General features: G+C 45.0%; 1 protein-coding gene across 1 annotated transcript in view; it reads left to right on the top strand.

Moving 5' to 3' along the window:
• Positions 1–18,704, top strand: part of rel (v-rel avian reticuloendotheliosis viral oncogene homolog) — a 28,949-nt gene extending 10,245 nt beyond the window's left edge. Inside the window, exons 5-9 of the mRNA XM_042315276.1 lie at positions 12,374–12,514; positions 13,509–13,613; positions 14,121–14,336; positions 14,493–14,636; positions 15,745–18,704. Coding sequence (XP_042171210.1) covers positions 12,374–12,514; positions 13,509–13,613; positions 14,121–14,336; positions 14,493–14,636; positions 15,745–16,754 — 1,616 coding nt within the window. The 3' untranslated portion in view covers positions 16,755–18,704. The remainder of the gene's footprint in view (positions 1–12,373; positions 12,515–13,508; positions 13,614–14,120; positions 14,337–14,492; positions 14,637–15,744) is intronic.
• Positions 18,705–24,392: the final 5,688 nt, after the last annotated feature.

Raw genomic sequence — 24,392 nt, 5'->3', positions numbered from 1 at the left:
GCTACAGTCTCTCTGGCTTCTCTCTCAGCTACTGTCTCTCTGGCTTTTCTCTCTCAGCTACAGTTTCTCTCTCAGCTACAGTCTCTCTGGCTTTTCTCTCTCAGCTACAGTCTCTCTGGCTTTTCTCTCTCAGCTACAGTCTCTCTGGCTTTTCTCTCTCAGCTACAGTCTCTCTGGCTTCTCTCTCAGCTACAGTCTCTCTGGCTTCTCTCACAGCTACAGTCTCTCTGGCTTCTCTCTCTCAGCTACAGTCTCTCTGGCTTCTCTCTCAGCTACAGTCTCTCTGGCTTCTCTCTCTCAGCTACAGTCTCTCTGGCTTCTCTCTCAGCTACAGTCTCTCTGGCTTTTCTCTCTCAGCTACAGTCTCTCTGGCTTCTCTCTCAGCTACAGTCTCTCAGGCTTTTCTCTCTCAGCTACAGTCTCTCTGGCTTCTCTCTCAGCTACAGTCTCTCAGGCTTTTCTCTCTCAGCTACAGTCTCTCTGGCTTTTCTCAGCTACAGTCTCTCTGGCTTTTCTCTCTCAGCTACAGTCTCTCTGGCTTTTCTCTCTCAGCTACAGTCTCTCTGGCTTTTCTCTCTCAGCTACAGTCTCTCTGGCTTTTCTCTCTCAGCTACAGTCTCTCTGGCTTTTCTCTCTCAGCTACAGTCTCTCTGGCTTTGGCTTTTCTCTCTCAGCTACAGTCTCTCTGGCTTTTCTCTCTCAGCTACAGTCTCTCTGGCTTTTCTCTCTCAGCTACAGTCTCTCTGGCTTTTCTCTCAGCTACAGTCTCTCTGGCTTCTCTCTCAGCTACTTCTCTCTCAGTCTCTCTGGCTTTTCTCTCTCAGCTACAGTCTCTCTGGCTTCTCTCTCAGCTACAGTCTCTCTGGCTTTTCTCTCTCAGCTACAGTCTCTCTGGCTTCTCTCTCAGCTACAGTCTCTCTGGCTTTTCTCTCTCAGCTACAGTCTCTCTGGCTTTTCTCTCTCAGCTACAGTCTCTCTGGCTTCTCTCTCAGCTACAGTCTCTCTGGCTTTTCTCTCTCAGCTACAGTCTCTCTGGCTTTTCTCTCTCAGCTACAGTCTCTCTGGCTTTTCTCTCTCAGCTACAGTCTCTCTGGCTTTTCTCTCTCAGCTACAGTCTCTCTGGCTTTTCTCTCTCAGCTACAGTCTCTCTGGCTTCTCTCTCAGCTACAGTCTCTCTGGCTTTTCTCTCTCAGCTACAGTCTCTCTGGCTTTTCTCTCTCAGCTACAGTCTCTCTGGCTTTTCTCTCTCAGCTACAGTCTCTCTGGCTTTTCTCTCTCAGCTACAGTCTCTCTGGCTTTTCTCTCTCAGCTACAGTCTCTCTGGCTTTTCTCTCTCAGCTACAGTCTCTCTGGCTTTTCTCTCTCAGCTACAGTCTCTCTGGCTTTTCTCTCTCAGCTACAGTCTCTCTGGCTTTTCTCTCTCAGCTACAGTCTCTCTGGCTTTTCTCTCTCAGCTACAGTCTCTCTGGCTTTTCTCTCTCAGCTACAGTCTCTCTGGCTTTTCTCTCTCAGCTACAGTCTCTCTCTCTCTGGCTTTTCTCTCTCAGCTACAGTCTCTCTGGCTTTTCTCTCTCAGCTACAGTCTCTCTGGCTTTTCTCTCTCAGCTACAGTCTCTCTGGCTTTTCTCTCTCAGCTACAGTCTCTCTGGCTTTTCTCTCTCAGCTACAGTCTCTCTGGCTTTTCTCTCTCAGCTACAGTCTCTCTGGCTTTTCTCTCTCAGCTACAGTCTCTCTGGCTTTTTTTCTCTCTCAGCTACAGTCTCTCTGGCTTTTCTCTCTCAGCTACAGTCTCTCTGGCTTTTCTCTCTCAGCTACAGTCTCTCTGGCTTTTCTCTCTCAGCTACAGTCTCTCTGGCTTTTACAGTCTCTCTGGCTTTTCTCTCTCAGCTACAGTCTCTCTGGCTTTTCTCTCTCAGCTACAGTCTCTCTGGCTTTTCTCTCTCAGCTACAGTCTCTCTGGCTTTTCTCTCTCAGCTACAGTCTCTCTGGCTTTTCTCTCTCAGCTACAGTCTCTCTGGCTTTTCTCTCTCAGCTACAGTCTCTCTGGCTTTTCTCTCTCAGCTACAGTCTCTCTTTTCTCTCTCAGCTACAGTCTTCTTTTTCTCTCTCAGCTACAGTCTCTCTGGCTTTTCTCTCTCAGCTACAGTCTCTCTGGCTTCTCTCTCAGCTACAGTCTCTCTGGCTTTTCTCTCTCAGCTACAGTCTCTCTGGCTTTTCTCTCTCAGCTACAGTCTCTCTGGCTTTTCTCTCTCAGCTCAGTCTCTCAGTTTTCTCTCAGCTACAGTCTTTTTTTCTCTCTCAGCTACAGTCTCTCTGGCTTTTCTCTCTCAGCTACAGTCTCTCTGGCTTTTCTCTCTCAGCTACAGTCTCTCTGGCTTTTCTCTCTCAGCTACAGTCTCTCTGGCTTTTCTCTCTCAGCTACAGTCTCTCTGGCTTTTCTCTCTCAGCTACAGTCTCTCTGGCTTTTCTCTCTCAGCTACAGTCTCTCTGGCTTTTCTCTCTCAGCTACAGTCTGGCTTTTCTCTCTCAGCTACAGTCTCTCTGGCTTTTCTCTCTCAGCTACAGTCTCTCTGGCTTTTCTCTCTCAGCTACAGTCTCTCTGGCTTTTCTCTCTCAGCTACAGTCTCTCTGGCTTTTCTCTCTCAGCTACAGTCTCTCTGGCTTCTCTCTCAGCTACAGTCTCTCTGGCTTTTCTCTCTCAGCTACAGTCTCTCTGGCTTTTCTCTCTCAGCTACAGTCTCTCTGGCTTTTCTCTCTCAGCTACAGTCTCTCTGGCTTCTCTCTCTCAGCTACAGTCTCTCTGGCTTCTCTCTCAGCTACAGTCTCTCTGGCTTTTCTCTCTCAGCTACAGTCTCTCTGGCTTTTCTCTCTCAGCTACAGTCTCTCTGGCTTTTCTCTCTCAGCTACAGTCTCTCTGGCTTTTCTCTCTCAGCTACAGTCTCTCTGGCTTTTCTCTCTCAGCTACAGTCTCTCTGGCTTTTCTCTCTCAGCTACAGTCTCTCTGGCTTTTCTCTCTCAGCTACAGTCTCTCTGGCTTCTCTCTCAGCTCAGTCTCTCTGGCTTCTCTCTCTCTGGCTTCTCTCTCTCAGCTACAGTCTCTCTGGCTTCTCTCTCAGCTACAGTCTCTCTGGCTTTTCTCTCTCAGCTACAGTCTCTCTGGCTTCTCTCTCAGCTACAGTCTCTCAGGCTTTTCTCTCTCAGCTACAGTCTCTCTGGCTTTTCTCTCTCAGCTACAGTCTCTCTGGCTTTTCTCTCTCAGCTACAGTCTCTCTGGCTTTTCTCTCTCAGCTACAGTCTCTCTGGCTTTTCTCTCTCAGCTACAGTCTCTCTGGCTTTTCTCTCTCTCAGCTACAGTCTCTCTGGCTTTTCTCTCTCAGCTACAGTCTCTCTGGCTTTTCTCTCTCAGCTACAGTCTCTCTGGCTTTTCTCTCTCAGCTACAGTCTCTCTGGCTTTTCTCTCTCAGCTACAGTCTCTCTGGCTTTTCTCTCTCAGCTACAGTCTCTCTGGCTTTTCTCTCTCAGCTACAGTCTCTCTGGCTTTTCTCTCTCAGCTACAGTCTCTCTGGCTTTTCTCTCTCAGCTACAGTCTCTCTGGCTTTTCTCTCTCAGCTACAGTCTCTCTGGCTTCTCTCTCTCAGCTACAGTCTCTCTGGCTTTTCTCTCTCAGCTACAGTCTCTCTGGCTTCTCTCTCTCAGCTACAGTCTCTCTGGCTTTTCTCTCTCAGCTACAGTCTCTCTGGCTTTTCTCTCTCAGCTACAGTCTCTCTGGCTTTTCTCTCTCAGCTACAGTCTCTCTGGCTTTTCTCTCTCAGCTACAGTCTCTCTGGCTTTTCTCTCTCAGCTACAGTCTCTCTGGCTTTCTCTCAGCTACAGTCTCTCTGGCTTTTCTCTCTCAGCTACAGTCTCTCAGGCTTCCCCCCTCTCTTCCTCTCTCTCTCCCCCTCTCTTCCTCTCTCTCCACCCCTCTTTCCTCTCTCTCCCCCCTCTCTTCCTCTCTCTCCCCCTCTTTTCCTCTCTCTCTCCACCCCTCTCTTCCTCTCTCTCCCCCTCTCTTCCTCTCTCTTGCTCCCCTCTCTTCCTCTCTCTCTCCACCCCTCTCTTCCTCTCTCTCCCCCTCTCTTCCTCTCTCTCTCTCCCCTCTCTTCCTCTCTCTCTCCCCCCTTCCCTCTCTCTCTCCCCCTCTTCCTCTCTCTCTCCCCCCTCTCTTCCTCTCCCTTTCTCCCCTCTCTTCCTCTCTCTCTCTCTCCCCCTCTTCCTCTCTCCCCCCCTCTTCCTCTCTCTCTCCCCCTCTCTTTCTCTCTCTCTCTCCCCCCCTCTTCCTCTCTCCCCCCTCTTTCACATTTACTTTCTGACATATTCATTTAGAGTGAGAAGTAGATATATATACATGGGCTACTGCTGTCCTAACCACAACTAGACGGAGATAGATCTGTCAATTTCCTCCTAGAACTTCTGTCCCCGGGTCTCTGCAGCAAAGTGTCGTTGTTGTCTCCATTACAAGACAAGAGCTAACCTACTTCCCCATTGTCATAACACACAGTTGTAGTGCTGGATGCCACGTGAGAGAGGGGAATGTGTGTGTGTGTGTGTGTGTGTGTGTGTGTGTGTGTGTGTGTGTGTGTGTGTGTGTGTGTGTGTGTGTGTGTGTGTGTGTGTGTGTGTGTGTGTGTGTGTGTGTGTGTGTGTGTGTGTGTGTGTGTGTGTGTGTGTGTGTGTGTGTGTGCTGAAGGTGTGCAGCCTCTGATAACATTGAAAACATGAAGTACTACCATACAAGCCATTGTAATGATTGGGCAGTACTACCATACAAGCCATTGTAATGATTGGGCAGTACTACCATACAAGCCATTGTACTGATTGGGTAGTACTACCATACAAGCCATTGTAATGATTGGGCAGTACTACCATACAAGCCATTGTACTGATTGGACAGTACTACCATACAAGCCATTGTACTGATTGGGTAGTACTACCATACAAGCCATTGTACTGATTGGACAGTACTACCATACAAGCCATTGTAATGATTGGGTAGTACTACCATACAAGCCATTGTACTGATTGGACAGTACTACCATACAAGCCATTGTACTGATTGGACAGTACTACCATACAAGCCATTGTAATGATGGGGTAGTACTACCATACAAGCCATTGTACTGATTGGACAGTACTACCATACAAGCCATTGTAATGATGGGGTAGTACTACCGTACAAGCCATTGTAATGGTATATAGATACCGCCCTGTCGGTTTTCTGTCCAGCCCTGTTCCTGGAGAGATACCTCCAGGTTCTCTAGATTAGGGTTGGACAGAAAACCTTCTGGGCATTATCTCTCTAGGAACAGGGTTGGAGTTATAGCCAACTGGACAGTAGCTCTCCAGAAACAGGATTGGAGTTATAACCTACTGGACAGTAATTCTCCAGGAATAGGGTTGGAGTTATAACCTACTGGACAGTAGCTCTCCAGGAACAGGGTTGGAGTTATAACCTACTGTACAGTATCTCTCCAGGAACAGGGTTGGAGTTATAACCTACTGGACAGTAATTCTCCAGGAACAGGGTTGGAGTTATAACCTACTGGACAGTAGCTCTCCAGGAACAGGGTTGGAGTTATAACCTACTGGACAGTAACTCTCCAGGAACAGGGTTGGAGTTATAACCTACTGGACAGTATATCTCTCCAGGAACAGGGTTGGAGTTAGAACCTACTGGACAGTAATTCTCCAGGAACAGGGTTGGAGTTAGAACCTACTGGACAGTAATTCTCCAGGAACAGGGTTGGAGTTTAAACCTACAGGAAGGTTAGCTCTCCCGGAACAAGGTTGGAGTGCCCTGATATAGGGCCTTAACTGGCAGCACAGGCTATCTCTGATTTGTCAACAGCAAATGAGGAAATCTGGTCACTGTTTGGCCATACAGAACTTGTGTGTTGTTAAAAGGAAGTAGGAATCATTATTCATCGATGTGAATAACACACAGCAGTTCTGTTACTAAACTTTGTACCAATTCTGTTACACCACTTCCTCTCAACTCCCCTCGACTGTTTTACCTCGTCATGTCCGCTACTCTTTACGGCTCGACGGTCTAAGCAAGACGGCGGTAACAACATGTGTATCTAGACTGAGATTAAGATTGAGATTGTTCTTCTCAAATGTAGCACCATGAATAGCCCTGTTTATCTGGTCCTTATGGATCCATGTGAAACAACTTTAAAAAAGGAGAAATGAAACACATAAATAAATCCTGGGATGGAGACAGACAATAGGTTATACAGACAACACACTTGGCAGGTGTGAGTTTGGAGGAATTTGATTGAAATTGAGAATACAAGAGCACCTTGTAGAGCATAAGGGTCCAACTCATTCCACGGAGGGACTGGTGTCTGCAGGTTTTTAGTTTTTTCCTTTCAATTAAGACCCAGACAACCAGGTCAGTGAAGTTCCTTACTAATCAGTGACCTTAATTCATCAATCAAGTACAAGGGAGGAGAGAAAACCCACAGACACTCTGCCCTCTGTGGAATGAGTTTGACACCTGCAATGTAGAATAACTAGAGTTTCCAGTCCAGGTTGTTGTTTCCGTGGTGACGGTCGGTGGCGAGTTGTCGCGACAACGGTCGAATGGCAAGAGAAGAACATTTCACTTCTGCAGTGAAACACAGCTGCTTCCTGTATAGGGAGAGATACACACACACACACACACACACACACACACACACACACAGCCCCCCTTCCGTTTATGTATACAGACCACTAGGTCTGCTTCTACATGGGAAAATGGCTGACATCATTCAAAAAAAAATGGAATTCCATTTTGTTCATTTTTTGTTCCTGTGAGCTCAATGCGCAGTTTCCCTTAAAGATAAATTAGATCCAGCCCGAACTGTGTGATGTAGTAGGGAGTTGTAGTTTCCCTTAAAGATAAATCAGATCCAGCCCGAACTGTGCGATGTAGTAGGGAGTTGTAGTTTCCCTTAAAGATAAATCAGATCCAGCCCGAACTGTGTGATGTAGTAGGGAGTTGTAGTTTCCCTTAAAGATAAATCAGATCCAGCCCGAACTGTGTGATGTAGTAGGGAGTTGTAGTTTCCCTTAAAGATAAATCAGATCCAGCCCGAACTGTGCGATGTAGTAGGGAGTTGTAGTTTCCCTTAAAGATAAATTAGATCCAGCCCGAACTGTGTGATGTAGTAGGGAGTTGTAGTTTCCCTTAAAGATAAATCAGATCCAGCCCGAACTGTGCGATGTAGTAGGGAGTTGTAGTTTCCCTTAAAGATAAATCAGATCCAGCCCGAACTGTGCGATGTAGTAGGGAGTTGTAGTTTCCCTTAAAGATAAATCAGATCCAGCCCGAACTGTGCGATGTAGTAGGGGTTGTAGTTTCCCTTAAAGATAAATCAGATCCAACTGTGCGAGTAGGGAGTTGTAGTTTCTGATAAATCAGATCCAGCCCGAACTGTGCGAGTAGTAGGGAGTTGTAGTTTCCCTTAAAGATAAATCAGATCCAGCCCGAACTGTGCGATGTAGTAGGGAGTTGTAGTTTCCCTTAAAGATAAATCAGATCCAGCCCGAACTGTGCGATGTAGTAGGGAGTTGTAGTTTCCCTTAAAGATAAATCAGATCCAGCCCGAACTGTGCGATGTAGTAGGGAGTTGTAGTTTCCCTTAAAGATAAATCAGATCCAGCCCGAACTGTGCGATGTAGTAGGGAGTTGTAGTTTCCCTTAAAGATAAATTCCAGCCCGAAGATAAGTTGTAGTTTCCCTTAAAGATAAATCAGATCCAGCCCGAACTGTGCGATGTAGTAGGGAGTTGTAGTTTCCCTTAAAGATAAATCAGATCCAGCCCGAACTGTGCGATGTAGTAGGGAGTTGTAGTTTCCCTTAAAGATAAATCAGATCCAGCCCGAACTGTGCGATGTAGTAGGGAGTTGTAGTTTCCCTTAAAGATAAATCAGATCCAGCCCGAACTGTGCGATGTAGTAGGGAGTTGTAGTTTCCCTTAAAGATAAATCAGATCCAGCCCGAACTGTGTGATGTAGTAGGGAGTTGTAGTTTCTCTAAAGATAAATCAGATCCAGCCTGAACTGTGTGATGTTGTAGTTTCTCTAAAGATAAATCAGATCCAGCCTGAACTGTGCCATGTAGTAGGGAGTTGCAGTTTCCAACAGGCAAATATTCAACATAGGACAATGGATTTGAAGGTGGTTTCTAGACAGGTTGGGACGAGGGTTAATCAATGGATTTGAAGGAGGTTTCTAGACAGGTTGGGACGAAGGTTAATCAATGGATATGAAGGTGGTTTCTAGACAGGTTGGGACGAGGGTTAATCAATGGATATGAAGGTGGTTTCTAGACAGGTTGGGACGAAGGTTAATCAATGGATTTGAAGGTGGTTTCTAGACAGCCAAAGAGATTATTCATAAGGGGGACACGATTCAGCTTCCCGGTCTCAGTCCTCTCAGCCTTTTACATTCTCAAACCTCCACCTGCTTAACCTCTCTTGATCTGTGGCTGTCTCTCTCTCTCTCTCTCTCTCTCTCTCTCTCTCTCTCTCTCTCTCTCTCACACACACACACACACACACACACACACACACACACACACACACACACACACACACACACACACACACACACACACCACACACACACACACACTGCCACTCTGCCTCCCCCTCTCTCACCCTTCCTCATTCTCACAGTACCTACCTACAGTACCAGCTAATCAACCCATCTCCAAACCCAGACCTCTCTAGATGCCTGCCTGCCTGCCTGCCTATCTGTCTGTCTGCCTGCCTGTCTGTCTGTCTGCCTGTCCATCCGCCTGCCTGCCTGTCTGTCTGCCTGTCTGTCCGCCTGTCCGTCTGTCTGCATGTCTGCCTGTCTGTCTGTCGGTGTCTGACCGGCACACACACACACACACACAAGTGTGAGAACGTCTATTTCCACTTCTATTAGAGGTGCTGATGTCTGCCACCCTCTCAGCTTGCCTGTTGGACTTCAAGTCAACATACACAGTTTAATGCATACAGTAGTGGACCCTACCTCCTTCCCCTTGCTCTGTCTGGTCATTGTGGTTTTACCAGGGCTGCTGTCTACGTCAATTCTCCTCTCTCCCCCTCTCTAAGCCCCTCCCTCACTCCCCTCTTCCTCCTTCCCTCTCTCTTTTGAGTCAGAAGTCGTCATTGGTGCCCCGACAGTCTCGTTTCTCAAGTCTGCATTACACACACCTACACACAGACATACACACTTATACACACACTGATATTTCCACCTGCGGTGACATCACTAGGCGTCACAATGGTGATGCTGTAGGAGGGATAACCTCTAGAGAGAACCCAGAGAGAGAGAGAGGGAGAGAACCCAGAGAGAGAGGGAAAGAGAACCCAGAGAGAGAGAAAGAGAACCCAGAGAGAGAGAAAGAGAACCCAGAGAGAGAAAGAGAACCCAGAGAGAGAGAGGGAGAGAACCCAGAGACAAATAAAGAGAACCCAGAGAGAGAGAGAGGACCCAGAGAGAGAGAGAGAGAGAGAACCCAGAGAGAGAGAGAGCAAAGCTGTAAATGATCTGAGAGACAAGGCAAGAAGGGCATTCTACACCATCAAAAGGAATATAAAATTCAACATACCAATTAGGATTTGGCTGAAAATACTTGAATCAGTTATGGAACCCATTGCCCTTTGTGGTTGTGAGGTCTGGGGTCCGCTCACCAACCAAGACTTCACAAAATGGGACAAACACCAAATTAAGACTCTGCATGCAGAATTCTGCAAAAATATCCTCAGTGTACAATTTAAAACACCAAATAATGCATTAGGCCGATACCCACTAATTATCAAAATCCAGAAAAGAGCCGTTAAATTCTACAACCACCTAAAAGGAAGCGATTCACAAACCTTCCATAACAAAGCCATCACCTACAGAGAGATGAACCTGGAGAAGAGTCCCCTAAGCAAGCTTGTCTGGGGCTCTGTTCACAAACACAATCACAAACACACCCCACAGAGCCCCAGGACAGCAGCACAATTAGACCCAATCAAATCATGAGAAAACAAAAAGATAATTACTTGACACATTGGAAAGAATTAACAAAAAAACTGTGCAAACTAGAATGCTATTTGTCCCTAAACAGAGAGTACACAGTGGCAGAATAGCTGACCACTGTGACTGACCCAAACTTAAGGAAAGCTTTGACTATGTACAGACTCAGTGAGCATAGCCTTGCTATTGAGAACGGCCGCTCTAGGCAGATCCGGCTCTCGAGAGAAGACAGGCTATGTGCTCACTGCCCACAAAATGAGATGGAAACTGAGCTGCACTTCCTATCCTCCTGCCAAATGTATAACCATATTAGAGACACATATTTTTCTCAGATTCCACAAAGAATATGAAAACCCAATTTTGATAAACTCCCATATCTACTGGGTGAAATACCACAGTGTGCCATCACAGCAGCAAGATGTGTGACCTGTTGCCACAAGAAAAGGGCAACCAGTGAAGAACAAACACCATTGTAAATACAACCCACGAGAGAGAGAGAGGGGGACAGAGAGAGAGAGAGATAGAGAGACAGAAAGAGAGAGGCAGAAAGAGAGAAAGCGTGGGCTGATATGAAACATGGTCACCGTACGTGTGTGTGGGGGTGTGACACTTTTGGGCTGTCAAAACCATTAATGCATGTGTTTATGTATGTGTGTGTGTGTGGGGGGGGGACCTATATCAGTGTGTGGATGAGTAGGTCTAAGAGTCTGTGGGTTGTATCTGTGACGTTTCTAACCACCCTAACTAAGCACTACCTGCGTGTGAGGCTGAGGGAACCTCCCACGTGCCCCATGTCAGAGCCCAAACACTCTGCTACTACGGGTTAAGGGTAGATGTTTTGTAAGACACGCTCTAACGCACTACTGCACATCTCTCTCGCTCTCTCTCCCTCTCCCTCGCTCTCTCTCTCTCCCTCGCTCTCTCTCTCTCTCTCTCTCGCTCTCTCTCTCTCTCTTTCTCTCTCTCCCTCGCTCTCTCTCTCTTTCACACTCCCCCCTCTCTCTCTCCCTCTCGCTCTCCTTCTTTCACACTCCCCTCTCTCGCTCTCTCTCCCTCTCCCTTGCTCTCTCTCTCCCTCGCTCTCTCTCTCTCTCTCTCTCTCTCTCTCTCTCTCTCTCTCTCTCTCTCTCTCTCTTTCTCTCTCTCCCTCGCTCTCTTTCTCTTTCACACTCCCCTCTCCCTCGCTCTCTCTCTCTTTCACACTCCCTCTCTCTCTCTCTCTCCCTCACTCTCTCTCTCTTTCACACCCCCCTCTCTCTCTCCCTCTCCCTCTCTCTCTCTCTCTCTCTCTCTGTCTCTCTCTCAATTAAATTCAATTCAATTCAAGGGCTTTATTGGCATGGGAAACATGTGTTTACATTGCCAAAGCAAGTGAGGTAGATAATATACAAAAGTGAAATAAACAATAAAAATTAACAGTAGACATTACACATACAGAAGTTTCAAAACAGTAAAGACATTACAAATGTCATATTATATATATACAGTGTTTTAACAATGTACAAATGGTTAAAGGAACACAAGATAAAATAAATAAGCATAAATATGGGTTGTATTTACAATGGTGTTTGTTCTTCACTGGTTGCCCATTTCTCGTGGCAACAGGTCACAAATCTTGCTGCTGTGATGTCACACTGTGGAATTTCACCCAGTAGATATGGGAGTTTATCAAAATTGGATTTGTTTTTGAATTCTTTGTGGATCTGTGTAATCTGAGTGAAATATGTCTCTCTAATATGGTCATACATTGGGCAGGAGGTTAGGAAGTGCAGCTCAGTTTCCACCTCATTTTGTGGGCAGTGAGCACATAGCCTGTCTTCTCTTGAGAGCCATGTCTGCCTACGGCGGCCTTTCTCAATAGCAAGGCTATGCTCACTGAGTCTGTACATAGTCAAAGCTTTCCTTAAGTTTGGGTCAGTCACAGTGGTCAGCTATTCTGCCACTGTGTACTCTCTGTTTAGGGCCGCACACTATCTCTCTCTCTCTCTCTCTCTCTCTCTCTCTCTCACTTTCCCTCTCCCTCTCTTTCATGCCCTACCGCTCTCTCTTAGATCTCTGTGCAGCCCAGTCTCCCTTTCCTTCTCTGTCTATCGTATTTTAACTTTTTTGAAAAGAGATGATGTATCTCTTTCCTATTGTGGCCTATTGTTGTATAGTGTTTCAACTACGTGGCAACGAGTAGCCTGTTTACTACTCACGTATTCAACCACTGAACAAGGTCGTGTGTGTGTGTGTGTGTGTGTGTGCGTGTGTGTGTGTGTGTGCACGTGCGTGCATGTATATTTACTTGACGTTTGATTGGCTGACTGACTGATTGATGTCCCCGCAGTGCCACGGGAGCAGCTGTTACAGACCGAGGAGTACGACCTGAACGTGGTGCGACTCTGTCTGCAGGTGTTCCTACAGGACGACAGCGGACACTACAACCGCGCGCTCAACCCCATTGTCACAAACCCCATCTATGACAACAGTGAGTATAGCTAGGCTATCACTAGCTAGCCTTGACGTTCAATAGTCAGGCTTACCCTAGCACAAACCTCATCTACAACAACAGTGAGTATAGCTAGGCTATCACTAGCTAGCCTTGACGTTCAATAGTCAGGCTTACCCTAGCACAAACCTCATCTATGACAAAAGTGAGTATCTAGGCTATCACTAGCTGGCCTTGACAGTGAATAGCCAGACTAACACTAGCACAAGCCCATCTATGACAACAGTGAGTATAGCTATGCTAATGCTAGCTAGCTAAAATAACTCCATATACGATAACCGTAAAATAGCCAGGCTAATGCTAGCACCAACGCTAGCCAGGCTAATGCTCGCTAGCACCACCCCCATCTACAGCAACAGAGAATATCCAGTAGCTAGGCTAACCCTAGCTTGCTTACAGACCTCTATATACATTACCAGTGAGCGCTGTAGCCAGGCTAGCACTAGCTAGGACTAACCCTAGCCGGGCTAAAGCTAGCTAGCACCAACCTCATCTAAGACAACAGTGAGTAGAACCAACCAAACCAGTGACTACTACGCTAATGCTATCTTATGACGACCTGGCTACATTCTCTGTCTGACATTGCACCCCTTCTGTTTATAGACAAAGAGGAAGCAAGCAGACCACAAACTCAACATTAACATGAATGTTTTAAGCAGCACTGTTGCCGTGGTTCACTGTTGCCGTGGTTCACTTCCTCATATGAAAGCATGCATGTGATTCTCTATCTCGTTAGAGAGCACTCCAAAATAACTTAATGCCCCTGTCGTCTGTCCCTAGTGCTCTGGTGTTAAACTGCCTGACTGAAACTGGTGAAAGTTATTCTTTATACCTGACAAGAGTGTAGGGTTAAAGAGATTTCACTCACAATATACATACATGGCATGCGCGCGCACACACACACACACACACACACACACACACACACCGTGTAACCTTTGCCATCTCCTCTCCTGTAACCTTTGTCACCAAGGGGCTCCGAACACGGCTGAGCTGCGTATCTGTCGGGTCAACAGGAACAGTGGCTGTGTGAAGGGAGGAGACGAGATCTTTCTGCTGTGTGATAAAGTCCAGAAAGGTACAGTACGTCCACAGATTGGAAAGAAATGGAAAATATGTATTCTCACCTTCCCTTCCATGGATCACAATGTACTGCTATGGGACTCCCGATCACGGGCCGGTTGTGATGCTATATGTGTCTCTTTTCATCCATCCATCATCCATCCAGCCATACATCCATCCATCCATCATCCATCTATTCATCCAGCCATACATCCATCCATCCATCTATCCATACATCCATCCATCCATACATCCATCCATCCATCCATCCATCCATCCATCCATACATCCATCCATCCATACATCATCCATCCATCCATCCATCCATCCATCCATCCATCCATCCATCCATCCATACATACATACATACATATCCATCCATCCATCCATCCATCCATCCATACATACATACATCCATTCATCCAAGCACTTCCTTAGTCATAGTCCTTGTCTCTCCTCTCCTATTCACTCACTCCTTCATTTCCTCATCCCTCCATCCCTCCCATTCCCTGCTCCTGTCCAGATGACATTGAGGTGCGTTTCTTCACTCCTGGCTGGGAGGCTAAGGGCTCCTTCTCCCAGGCTGACGTTCACCGCCAGGTGGCCATCGTCTTTAAGAGCCCACCCTACTACGACACGTCCATCACCGGCCCGGTCACTGTGCACATGCAGTTACGCCGTCCCACCGACCAGGAAGTCAGCGAGCCCATGGAGTTCAGATATCTACCCGACGACAAGGGTGAGGAAGCCATCTCATTTTTTATATTCATTCTCTCCCTGTTGTTATCATAGTTTACTCATTCATATTGACTGCTCTATTAATCTGCAACATACCATGTGAATGTTGGTTTCCGCTGGCTGACACTTTAACATAGTGTCTGTGTGTTGGCTACAGATCCCTATGGTTGCCAGGAGAAGAAGAGGAGAAGAGAGCACCTGATGAAAACCTTACCCGGGTTCCTACCTTTAGGTGGAATGAATCACATGAACAGACCGAAGGCAGTACCACACAGTCCCATGGCCCAGTCCATGAGAAAAGGTAAGAGAACACACACACACACACACACACAAAACACACACACACAAAACCACGGAACCAACCCCGACCTAGACCCAGACACTGATCATCTTATCTTAAACCACCTGCTACCTCTCTTTATCTGTGTCTGTCTGTGGAATACACACACACACACTCACACACACACACACACATAAAATCTCCCACTGAAATAAACGCACGAAAGTCGTGATATTGATGGAACTTTATTTAACAACCTGGTCTCAGAGCAAAACATATTATATTTTACGAAATCCATACCACTCTATTTAGCATGATATGTTACTTTACATTAGGTTACATTACATTGGCCTACCAATGTAATAGCGGTCGTACAATATAATATGAATTACATCGTTTAATATGATGTATTACATTCGACTAGTTTAGTGTTTTTGGGCTCCCGGGTGGTGCCGTGGTCTAAGGCACTGCATCGCTGTGCTAGAGGCATCACTACAGACCCTGGTTCGATCCCGAGCTGTATCACAACCGGCCCGTGATCGGGAGTCCCATAGTGTGGCTCACAATTGGCACAGCATCATCCGGGTAAGGGGAGGGTTTGGCCGGGGTAGGCCATCATTGTAAATAAGAATTTGTTCTTAACTGACTTGCCTCGTTAAATAAAGGTTAAATAATATATTTATTTTTTTAATTATGAGGTTCGACTAGTTTAGTGTGATATATTATCTTTGACTAGTTTAGTATGATATATTATGTTAAGGTTTGGGTTAGGAGTTAGGTTAAATGGTAAAGGTTATAGTTAGCGGAAGGGTTAGCTAACATGTTAAGTAGTTGCAAAGTAGCTAAAAAGCAGTAAGTAGTTGCAAAATTGCTAATTAGCTAAAACGCTAAACTTGTCCGTGATGAGATTCGAACTCACAACATTTGAGTCGCTAGCTCCACGTTCACGTTATACATATCACACTAAAAAGAGTGGCTTGGATTTTAGGAAAATATTTGACGTTTTTGCTCTGAGACCAGGCTGTATTTAAGCCTCGTTGTAGAGATGTATTGTTTTGCTCTGAGACAAGGCTTTATTTAAGCCTTGTTGTAGAGAACAACACTAATCTCCAAACCTCCTCTTTGCCAGACATCAACAACATGTACATGAAACAGCCCTCTCCCGCTATGATGCGTCAAACCCCTCCTACCATGTACAACCACGGCAACCAACATTACCAACAACATAGCCCTCAGCAGCGCACAATGATGACATCCATCAACCAGATGTGGCCCCAACCCAACCCGACTTTGTCACTGGAGACCATCAGAATTAACCCCTCGAGCACCGGTAGTAACCAGGGTAACGGTATGCAGCAACAGCAGGTGAACCACTGTGTTACCTCTGGGTACCTTCATGGAGGGGAGAGCACCGGTAGTGGTAGCGGTGGTGGTGGTGGTAACATCCTGCCCCAACTCACCATGGGGGACCTGCAATGTCTGGGTCTGGAGCCCAATCTCCAGGGTCCTTCGGCCAGTCATGCCCTGCCCGGTGGGCCTGATCTCCAGCTCCACCACCAGCAGCCTCACCCCCAGCACCCTCACCAGCGGCAGCACTTCCACCACCAACAGCATAGACAGCAGCAGCTCCACCAGAGGAAAGGACCATCCTTTACCCAGGGCATGGGGAGCCAGGAAGGGCAGATCCAGGGGAGTCAGACCCAGACCCTGGGCCTCCAGGCACCCTGGAGCAACGGTGGCGAAGCGGTGTCCCTGGGGTTGGGCTTCCTCCTGGATAGCGTGGAGAGTGATGAGATCATCCAGGGCCTGGTGGGAGGAGGGGGCCCTCAGGCGACCTTCCAACTGAAGCAGGAGCCCCTAACTGGGGGACAGGAGGGCCAGATGACCGCCTCTTGTTCCTTCTCCGCCTCGGACGGCCAGCAGCAGCAGTCGTACGCCAACCTCCTTCCCCGGCCTATGAGTAACAGCAACGGCATCACCATGGAGACAGCAAGGCATGAAAGCACCAATAGCAACTCCAACAACATCCAGGCCCTCAAGAACTTACAGAACCCCTTTACCCCAGCCAATGGAATGGGGCAAGAAGGTGCCCATTTTGACTCCTTGGCTGCCTGGGCCTTTTTCACTCCACCGCAGTGACTTGGCACATTCTCCGCCTGTGGGAAATGCTTCTGGCAGTCTCAGTGAGCAAATGCTTAGTCATCTTGTCTGTGCAAGAATGTGGTCAGAACTTGTGAACAGACATAGAGATATTTTCAGGGCAAAGGTAACTCAACTGGCTATATGAATATGATATGAATGTACTTTTTTTTTATCACTCAATCAGTCTTAGAGTTAGATGGGTTGAGTTCTCTGCCAACAGAAGTAATCAATGCTTTGTGGTTTTAACATGATGAATATGCTTTTGAGGAAAAGGGGGATAAAGTTTGAGATAAACACGTGATAGTATGTTTTTGTTGACACTTTACTTGAAGTGGGCTGTTATAATGGCCTTACTAACGCATACAGAAGCAAGAATGCCATTCCATCTTCCATGAAATGACCCCAAATCATGTTGTTAAGTTAAAAAGAACACATTGTTAAAATGGTTCACACCATTCAAACCAATGAGGGTTCGGAACTTTAAAGCCGACTATCTCAGGAGGATCTTTTATCAGATAGAACCTTGTAGTTCTACTGTTCCATGTTCCGTGTTCCATGTTCCGTGACAGTGTTATGTTGCAGTGTAATGTTGGTCGTAGAGCCTCCAGAGTGGCCCGGTGGTCTAAGACACTGTTCTAGCTGTGCCACTAGAGATCCTGGTTTGAGTCCAGGCTCTGTCGCAGCCGGCCGCGACCGGGAGACACATGGGGCGGCGCACAGTTGGCCCAGTGTCGTTTGGATTAGGGGAGGGTTTGGCCGGCTGGGATGTCCTTGTCCCATCGCGCTCTAGCGACTCCTGTGGCGGGCCGGGCGCTATGCACGCAGACACGGTCAGCAGGTGACACGGTCGCCAGGTGACACTGTGTTTTCTCCGACACATTGGTACGGCTGTCTTCTGGGTTAAGCGGACATTGTGTCAAGAAGCAGTGCGGCTTGGCTGGGTCGTGTTTAAGAGGACGCACGGCTCTCGACCTTCGCCTCTCCCGAGTCCGTACGGGAGTTGCAGCGATGGGACAAGACTGTAACTACCAATTAGGGAGAAAAAGAGGTAAAAATACCAAAAAAATCTAAAAACATTTATAAAGGTTGAGCATAAAAAACTGTCATGACCTGTTACGTCAGCTGTTATAACAGCATCATAGAGGTATTATGACAAGTCCACTTTGGGTAAAGTGTTCTATGTCCTGTACATCTACAATAAAGCCAGTTGAGAGTTTAGCATGTTCAATCTCTACAAATGCTATAGCTCTGAAGAGTGGCGAGGTACTCAGATTCCCTCAGAGGAAGATTCTGGGAGTGTCCAGTCAGTCACTGTTGGAATACTTCAGAGATGCGTCCTTGTTTCCTTGACCTATCCTGTCACTCACTGAGCTACAAGTGATAGTATATCTGAAAGCAAGGTGACCACCTTATTACTTCCACCAATCCAACCAAAATGAGATCCGTGATGACTTCAGGTGAGGTAGGAAGGAAGGATGCATTTCTAAAGTATTTCGACAGGACCAGTGGTAGGTAGCACTGTGGTATTCCCTGGTAATGGCTATGTCATATTAATAATCACGTGTGCTATCTATCCCAGAGTTCTCAGAGCATTGTGATGTAATCAACACTATGGAACATCCCAAATGGCACCCTATTCCCTAGTGCGCTATATTAGGGCTCTGATCAAAACTAGTGCACGGCATAGGGGATAAGGTGCACTTTGGGATGCTGACCGTGGTTCCACATCAAATGCATCAGTTACTTTTCATGTCATAATTTACCCAAATACTGTATGTATGGTTTATAAATACTGTATGCAATGGTGTATAAATGTTGATGGGTTTTTGTCTTAAATTTTTATTTTTATTTTCATGAACAACATTTTGTAAGCTGATGATGTTTCTGTGGTATTTTCCTAAATGTTTTGTGCAAATAATTCTTAATAAAAATCTTTATTTTATTCCAGACAAGTTCGCAATTGATTGTATCGAATGAGAAACAACATACATAGTGTTCATTTCCAGTGGACGAAATAATCAGTATTTCATATTTGCCATAATCTCTGAAACAAAAACGTTACTTAATTGTGTCAGGCGACATATATATATTTGCCCTTGTTCTTGTACCTTTTGAATGACATTTGAGCCTAATAATTTAAAGTGCAACTTCTCCTTTGATCTAAGATTTGAAATTGGAAAGATCGTTACAGGTCGGCCCTAATGTAACAATGTTGACAGTATCTTTTTCCAATAGCAAGATGTTGTCCTCGTGAGTCTGTCCTTGTCAGACACAGGTCCTTTCTGGAGGCCGGACAGCCAATCCCGTAGCTCTACTGTGGTTATATTCATGCTCACTTTTTTTTGTTGTTTACCTTATAAGTTGCCTATTGCATGATTTACAGTAAACCAGTGTTCACCATTCCAGTCTTTGGATGGAGCAATAGTCATCCGTGGTGATGCAATGCCTGATGTTCTGGTAAATGGATAGTGTTTTTAACCACCCCACTGTCCAAATATCCAGTCATGCTTTTTCAAAACACTCTTTTTTTTCTTCTTTTCTTGGCATGCATCCCAAATAGTACCCTATTCCCTATGTAGTGCACTATTTTTGACCAGGGCCCTATAGAGTTGAAGCCTCGTTGGACTCAAAAGGAGTGCACAGTGGTGGGAAAAGTACCCAATTGTCATACTTGAGTAATAATAAAGATACCTTAATAGAAAATGACTCAAGTAAAAGTGAAAGTCACCCAGTAAAATTATATTTGAGTAAAAGTCGAAACGGATTTGCTTTTAAATATACTTAAGTATCAAAAGTAAATCTAATTGCTCAAATGTACTTGTCAAAAGTAAAAGTAGAAATAATTTCAAATTGCTTATATTAAGCAAACCAGACAGCACCATTTTCTTGTTTATTTTTTTACATTACAGAAAGGCAGGAACACACTCCAACACTCAGACATCATTTACAGAAAGGCAGGAACACACTCCAACACTCAGACATCATTTACAGAAAGGCAGGAACACACTCCAACACTCAGACATCATTTACAGAAAGGCAGGAACACACTCCAACACTCAGACATCATTTACAGAAAGGCAGGAACACACTCCAACACTCAGACATCATTTACAGAAAGGCAGGAACACACTCCAACACTCAGACATCATTTACAGAAAGGCAGGAACACACTCCAACACTCAGACATCATTTACAGAAAGGCAGGAACACACTCCAACACTCAGACATCATTTACAGAAAGGCAGGAACACACTCCAACACTCAGACATCATTTACAGAAAGGCAGGAACACACTCCAACACTCAGACATCATTTACAGAAAGGCAGGAACACACTCCAACACTCAGACATCATTTACAGAAAGGCAGGAACACACTCCAACACTCAGACATCATTTACAGAACGGCAGGAACACACTCCAACACTCAGACGTCATTTAGAAACAAAGCATTTGTGTTTAGTGAGTCAGATCAGAGGACCGAGGTAAAGACAGTTTGAAGTTGGATATTCAACAGATATTCACACTTTCAAACCTCAATAGCTTTCAAACCACCTGAGCCACAGACTCCAAATAAGTGTCGTGATGTTGGAAAAATTGTGCACAACATTGCACAGGTCTTATTTTCACGATTTGGACATTAAATCACTTTCCAAAGCGAATAAACGTGGAAATGTGAGCAGCATTTTGTATTCCTAGTTGAATTAGTTAGGGAGCGTAAACAAAGTACAAACTTTTTTTTACATTTGAATTTCGATAGCTCCTTGGTCATGTGACCTACTTGCCCCAAACAAGGTTCAGAATGTCCACTGACTACCCTTCTATATTCCACACCCTTTAGTTTGTTCACTTTCATCTCACACATTTTTACATGAATTTCTCAAACTTAAAAATGTCAATAGCTCCTTGGTCATGTGACCTACTGACTTCAAACAAGGTTCAGAATGTACAGTCAGTGGGCCATACACATTGCACACACTTTAGATTGTCCATTTTCATCTCACTAGATTTTACATTAATTTTTCAGAATTTAAAACTTCAATAGCTCCTTGGTCATGTGACCTACTGGACTCAAACAAACTTCAGGATGTCCACGGACTAGCCTTATATATTGCACACTCTTGTTTGTGTACTGTAGCTCCTTTTTTCCAAAGAAGCTGGTTCCTATTTGGACAATTTTCAGTCCAGCGTTGTGAACCCTTTTGTATTTATCCATAATAATTGCTAAGTAGTTATTTTCCCAGTTTTTTATTTTGCCACAGTATTTAACAAATCATGCAGTGTAACGTCCATTTTTCATAGTTTTAAATTTGGTTCAAGTCAAGAGTTACCCTTCCCCTTCCAGTCTGCTCTGCGCATGTCTGAAAGTGACAGAGTCAGCAGCCAAGAGAGTTTTTCACAGTATGTCATAACAAATTATTACACTTATGAATGGATGTAAAATGCTAATATGTATTAGATCCAGTACAATGGAATAACTATAGTCCACTGACTATATAAGGGTAGTCAGTGAAACATTCTGACCCATGTTTGAAGACAGTAGGTTGCATGACCAAGGAGCTATTGAAAGTTGAAAGTTTGAAAAATTCATGTAGAAACGTGTGAGAGGAAAATGGACAAACTAAAGGATGTACAATGTGTAGGCCCACTGTGTGGACATTCTGAACCATGTTTGAAGTCAGTAGATCATATGACGAAAGAGCTATTGAAATTCAAAAATTGTAATAAATTATTTTAAATTATGCGAGATGTAAATCGACAAAAAAAAGTGAGCGCAATATGTGTCTATGCCATTGGGTTAGCTAGATCCAGTTTTTAAAGTTTTAGGAATAATGGTGAAAGAGTTATTGAAATTTGAAAAATTTGTTTGTCACTATATTGACGGTCCTAACTGCTGTTGGTGAACGTAAGGAAAACTACAGGGGAATATCCGTTGAATATCCAAACTGAAACTATCTTTACCTCGGTGATCAGAGGCAGTAGGGATGACCAGGGATGTTCTCTTGATATGTGTGTGAATTGGACCATGTTCCTGTTCTGCTGAGCATTTCAAACACAACGAGTACTTTTGGGTATCAGGGAAAAGGTATGGAATAAAAATTACAATATTTTCTTTAGGAATGTAGTGGTGTAAAAGTAAAAGTTGTCAAAAATATAAATAATAAAGTACAGATATCCCCAAAAAATGACTTAAGTAGTACTTTAAGGTATTTTTACTAAAGTACATTACACCACTGATATGGAATAGGGTGCAATTTACAACCCAAGCGTGTTCATGATGTAGCTGTCTGGCTTCCACATTGTGGTTGTGGGTTGATTCAAGACTTAGACAGGTTCCTCTATTCTGGTAGTTAATATTGAAGAACAATTACAAAACAGTTCTGGAAGTTTTTAGTGTTTTGTTTTTATTAGATGTGACTGTACATGACCTTTTGAAGACACAGGACATTCATTTAATATATAATTTTACAGTTCTTGTTGTCAGGCTGAAATAGTGTAATCGATCAGAGGTCAGAACCTTTGTCTATGTGATAAGAGGCTATTTCCTGCTAATGAACAGATGAAATATCTTAACATCTAATCCATTATTGTCTAACTAATGTTACTGGAAGGTACACCGACCGACGGCAGGTAGCCTAGTGGTTAGAGCATTGGACCAGTAACCAGCAGGTAGCCTAGTGGTTAGAGCGTTGGGCCAATAACCAGCAGGTAACCTAGTGGTTAGAGCATTGGACCAGTAACCAGCAGGTAGCCTAGTGGTTAGAGCGTTGGGCCAATAACCAGCAGGTAGCCTAGTGGTTAGAGCGTTGGGCCAGTAAACCAGCAGGTAGCCTAGTGGTTAGAGCGTTGGGCCAGTAACCAGCAGGTAGCCTAGTGGTTAGAGCATTGGACCAGTAACCAGCAGGTAGCCTAGTGGTTAGAGCGTTGGGCCAGTAACCAGCAGGTAGCCTAGTGGTTAGAGCGTTGGGCCAGTAACTGAACGGTTGCTGAATCGAATCTCCAGCTGACAAGGTAAAAATCTGTCCTTCTGCCCCTGAACAAGGCAATTAACCCACTGTTCCTAGGCTGTCATTGTAAATAAGAACGTTAAAAAAAAATGTTACCTTTATTTAACGAGGTAAATCAGTTAAAAACAAATTCTTATTTACTATGACGGCCTTCCGGGGAAGAGTGGGTTAACAGTCGTTCTGCCCCTGAACAAGGCAGTTAACCCACTGTTCCCCTGAACAAGGCAGTTAACCCACTCTTCCCCTGAACAAGGCAGTTAACCCACTCTTCCCCGGAAGGCCGTCATTGTAGATAAGAATTTGTTTTTAACTGACTTGCCTCGTTAAATAAAGGTTACATTTTTAAACGTAAAAAATGAGGCACCATAATCCAATGCAAAATGACTCAACATAAAGCTTTCCCATCATGCTTTCTATTAAATACTGTTGCCAAAGTCATCCCCTAGGCTAGCCTCAGTTCCCTAAAGTTATTTTGTCATCGTCAACTATAACCACGTTTCCATCCACAGTTTTTATGCGACTAAAGTCATACCTTATAAAAAAACATAATCAGGACAGCTGTGATGGAACCATGAATTTTCAGTATAATTATATAAATGCCAACAGATAATTGTGATCGTTTGACGTGGTGGGATCTTTTTGTTTAGGTCAGATGTATTATGCGGGAATTGGCAGTGGAAAGGATTTTTTATATAATATTGTTATATTGATATAATAACCATCATATCGAAGTAAACTTGGAGTCATGTGATAACATTGTCCCACTGCCACTCTGGAAACCATACAGTTTAAATTAGGCTACATATGAAATAAGGTATAATGAACTTCTCAGGGTGGTGGAAGGACACAGTAGGAGCTTGATGCTCCTTTCCAATCAATGCTGAGGTTCTTATATCGGTGGCATGAGGATCAATGGTGGTATGAGGATCAATGGTGGTATGAGGATCAATGGTGGTATGAGGATCAATGGTGGTATGAGGATCAATGGTGGTATGAGGATCGATGGTGGTATGAGGATCAATGGTGGTATGAGGATCAATGGTGGTATGAGGATCAATGGTGGTATGAGGATCAATGGTGGTGAGGATCAATGAGGGATCAATGGTGGTATGAGGATCAATGGTGGTATGAGGATCAATGGTGGTATGAGGATCAATGGTGGTATGAGGATCAATGGTGGTATGAGGATCAATGGTGGTATGAGGATCAATGGTGGTATGAGGATCAATGGTGGCATGAGGATCAATGGTGGTATGAGGATCAATGGTGGTAGGGATCAATGGTGGTATGAGGATCAATGGTGGTATGAGGATCAATGGTGGTATGAGGATCAATGGTGGTATGAGGATCAATGGTGGTATGAGGATCAATGGTGGTATGAGGATCAATGGTGGTATGAGGATCAATGGTGGTGATGATCAATGGTGGTATGAGGATCAATGGTGGCATGAGGATCAATGGTGGTATGAGGATCAATGGTGGCATGAGGATCAATGGTGGTATGAGGATCAATGGTGGTATGAGGATCAATGGTGGTATGAGGATCAATGGTGGTATGAGGATCAATGGTGGTATGAGGATCAATGGTGGTATGAGGATCAATGGTGGTATGAGGATCAATGGTGGTGA

The sequence above is a fragment of the Oncorhynchus tshawytscha genome, unplaced genomic scaffold, assembly GCF_018296145.1.
Source record: "Oncorhynchus tshawytscha isolate Ot180627B unplaced genomic scaffold, Otsh_v2.0 Un_contig_12371_pilon_pilon, whole genome shotgun sequence".
In the NCBI taxonomy this organism is placed as follows: Eukaryota; Metazoa; Chordata; class Actinopteri; order Salmoniformes; family Salmonidae; genus Oncorhynchus; species Oncorhynchus tshawytscha.
This window is presented reverse-complemented; position numbering and strand designations above follow the sequence as displayed.